The following is a 3,189-nucleotide window of genomic DNA, read 5'->3' as shown; positions in this document are numbered from 1 at the left end:
CTGCCACGTCCCCCCTCCCTGCCCCAGCACTGGCGCCTTGGCTGCTTTTCCATGCGAGAGGTTGAGACTGATACCTGCAAATCACGCTGGGACTGGGGGCTGAGAGATGCTGTCATGTTGGTTTGTTGTTTAATTTATCCTGACAATGCTAATCACTGAGCAGGGAGCCCTAACTCTGCTTTTCGTTCCCTTCTCCGACAGTCATCAATGCTTTATCTCAGCGCTATTTCTTACAAGCCAGCGATCAGAAGGACCTGCAGGACTGGGTGGAGGCACTGAACCGGGCCAGTAAGATCACGGTAGGTTGTTGTTACGCTGGTGTCTGCTGTTGCTGTGTCCTGCCTTGATGGGCCACTCGATAAAAGCCTGGGAGAGCTGTGCTTGCCCTTCTTGTTGTGCTCTCCTCCTCCGTTGCCTCCCTGGTCCTGCTGAGGAGCGGTGATGGTGGTGGCTGGGCTATCCCCAGCCTGGCAGCAGGTCTGTGCCAAACTTGCCAGGTTTTCTTCTGGGTTAGTGCCAAGGAAGAGTGGGTGCAGGCTTCTCTGGGCCTGGCTTTAGCAGTGCTGCCAGTCTTTAATGCCAGCAGGGCTTTACTAGGTCATGCACTGCTGTATGTTGTTAGTGGTTCATAAACTAAATACAAGGAAAAATCATGGCAAAGAGTCTGGGATTGGGTCCTATCAAATAACCTTTTTTCCGTGAATTTATTGTTTAGAATCACTGGAGTGTTTTGTTATCCCTGTGGGAAACTCATCTACAAGACCAGACCTGGCTTGTATATACTTGTTGTAGCTGCAGATACTTTAAACGTCACAACCTCTTCGTTGTCAAGAGGCAACCTTTGGCCTGAAGCCACCAAACTGACTGCGCGGGCTCTGGCTTGTACCTTCTTCTCCTTTATGGGTTTGGGTGATAATTGCCACAAAAAACCCACCTCCAAAACCAAGTAGGAATTGTAACTGGAGCCTGCCAGTGATGTTTGTCGGGGCAGTTACCTCCAGGGTAGTTCCTGCAGACAGCCCGTGCCTCTCCTTGGAGGGCAGAGCTCTGTTGCTGATGGGGCTGGTGTGAGAAGGGAGCTGGTGTGACGGTAGGAAGAGATGCAGCTTCTGTTTCTGCAATAAACCGCAGTGATTTTCCTGCCCTGATGTTGGCCAACCCTTCCCGACTCTGGCTGTGTCCCAGCTGGCCGACCGGCTCGTCCAGCCCAGCAGGGAAGGGTTCTGGCAGGCTGGCTGGGACATGCGGGGCTGCCGGGGTGCGGGTGCCGCTCTGCCCTGCCTGGGAAATCCCTCTCCCCACTCTGCAGCTCCTGCAGCCCCGTTTGTGTCTGGATTTCCCTGGGCTACTCCGAGTTGCAGTGGCTGCATCGCGCTGGCATGGCTGGAGAGGCAGAGAAGGGGCATTAGGGGACATTCTGGATTTCAAGGGGGTTTGGACCCTTAGCAGCCCCTGGCATTGAGTGGTGTCCCTCGTCCCCTCGCTCTGCTGGGCCTGGGGTTCCTCACACCAAGGATGCTCACGTGCAGTGGGACGGGAAGGATGGGGCAGCGGTTTGGGTGTTGCTCCCGGTGCAGAGATCCAGGTTCAGCTTCTGCTTCTCACGGAGACTTCTCCTCTGCTCTTGGCAAATCGGTTCCTGTGTTTCCTCACCCTGCACGCTGTTTCTGTAGCTGGGTCCTCAAGGCACGAGGTGTGCAGCGAGCCAGCGTGGCCGTGACAAGGGACACTGCTCAGTTCTGCACAAGGAGGCTGGAGCTGACAGCAGCACTGACCCGTGCCGGGTGCTGAGCAGCACCTTCCCCCTTGTCCTGCTGCCCGCAGAGAGATGCAGCTCCTTCCCTCTGCCCTCGCCCCGCAGCCACCACACGCAATATCTCTGTGTTGTGAAACCATTTCCTCCGGCCGGGCTCCCCAGCCTCACCGCACACCCGCCTCGTTGCCGGGCCAGTGGCCAGTGTGTGCTGGTACCCGCAGGTACTGGTGCTCTGCACAGGGCCCGTCCTCCCTCCTGCCCCTGGGTTTGTGAGGTGTCAGCACAGACCTCGGCACTGTCGGTGCAGGACACGCGGGTGTTCAGTGTGGAAAATAGAGCCCAGGTGTCTGCTGTGCCCCAGCTGAGGTGCCACAGCTCAGCCTCCTGGCACAGCCCAGAGCTCATCGTTAAGCCTCACTGTATGTGCAGTGGGGATGGTTAGAGGAGCACGTGTCCCACAAACACATCAGGCTGCAGAGGTGAGGTGTACACTCATGTGAGGTGATGTTTAATTATTCACCAGCTCTCATCTCCCATCTCAGCACCTCTGGCAAACCGCCGGGGTGGGGCCCACACCCTCTGTAATTGGGGTGCCTTTTTCATTTATTATTTTTTAAAGGGACATTGCTGTGTTTGGGCTGGGAGGACAGAGACGATGGTGCCCAGTGCAGGCATGGGGCTGCCCAGCGTGGTTATGCCTGTGCCCTTCACCCCATTTCTTTCTCCCATAGGTGCCAAAGGGCGGCAGCGTCCCACCAGCCACAGAGATCACAAAGCCTCCAGTGGTAGCCCAGGCCCAGGAGAGGAAGCCCCAGGTGGCCTACAAAACCGAGATCATTGGGGGGGTGGTGGTCCATACGCCCATCTCCATCAACCAGGTGAGCTGGCAGGATCTGTGCACCATCCCAAATCCTGGGAGTAAAATCCCTGTGACATCAGCACCCCACTTTGGTCTCGCTATTCCCTGTGTTTTAAGAGCAGCTCCTCATGGGGATAAGCAGAAGGTGGCAGCTTCCCCCAGGCAGGGCTGCGCGAGGGCATCCCCACCACACCCTGCTCTGATGTCCAGCACCTCGCTGCCCTTCAGTGCTTGAGCCAGGCTTTGGGGGGTCCCTGCCCACTGGGTTTTGTATCTGGCTGCTGTTGTTGCCCTCCCAGCAAGGGTGTGCTGCCTCTCGAGTGGGGCAGAGCAAGGGTGGCTGTGTCTGCACATCACTTGTTGTAAATGAGACTCAGATTTCTGCTTGAGGAAGGGAGAGTGGAGGGGAAGCGAGTGCCGGGGTGTTGTTGCTGCTTTAGCATCCTGCTGTGCCCCACCAGTACCGAGCAGGGCGATGGATGGAGGAACACTGGTGATCTGTAGCAGTGATGGGCTCCATCCTCCTCTAGCCCACGGGCTGGAGCAGCAGAGCTTGTGGACGTGGGTCCTGCAG

At 57.1% G+C, this 3,189-nt stretch overlaps 1 protein-coding gene across 1 annotated transcript in view; it reads left to right on the top strand.

The window, feature by feature from the left end:
* The window catches only part of LOC104524849 (pleckstrin homology domain-containing family A member 2), a gene marked incomplete at its 3' end in the record, with an annotated part of 6,658 nt that extends 4,024 nt beyond the window's left edge, over positions 1-2,634 (top strand). The window contains exons 4-5 of the mRNA XM_010167845.1: positions 202-299; positions 2,488-2,634. Coding sequence (XP_010166147.1) covers positions 202-299; positions 2,488-2,634 — 245 coding nt within the window. The remainder of the gene's footprint in view (positions 1-201; positions 300-2,487) is intronic.
* Positions 2,635-3,189: the final 555 nt, after the last annotated feature.

This window comes from Antrostomus carolinensis, unplaced genomic scaffold, assembly GCF_000700745.2.
Source record: "Antrostomus carolinensis isolate BGI_N321 unplaced genomic scaffold, ASM70074v2 scaffold42475, whole genome shotgun sequence".
Lineage (NCBI taxonomy): Eukaryota > Metazoa > Chordata > Aves > Caprimulgiformes > Caprimulgidae > Antrostomus > Antrostomus carolinensis.
The sequence above is the reverse complement of the archived record's forward strand: the minus strand, read 5'-3'. Positions and strand labels throughout refer to the sequence as shown.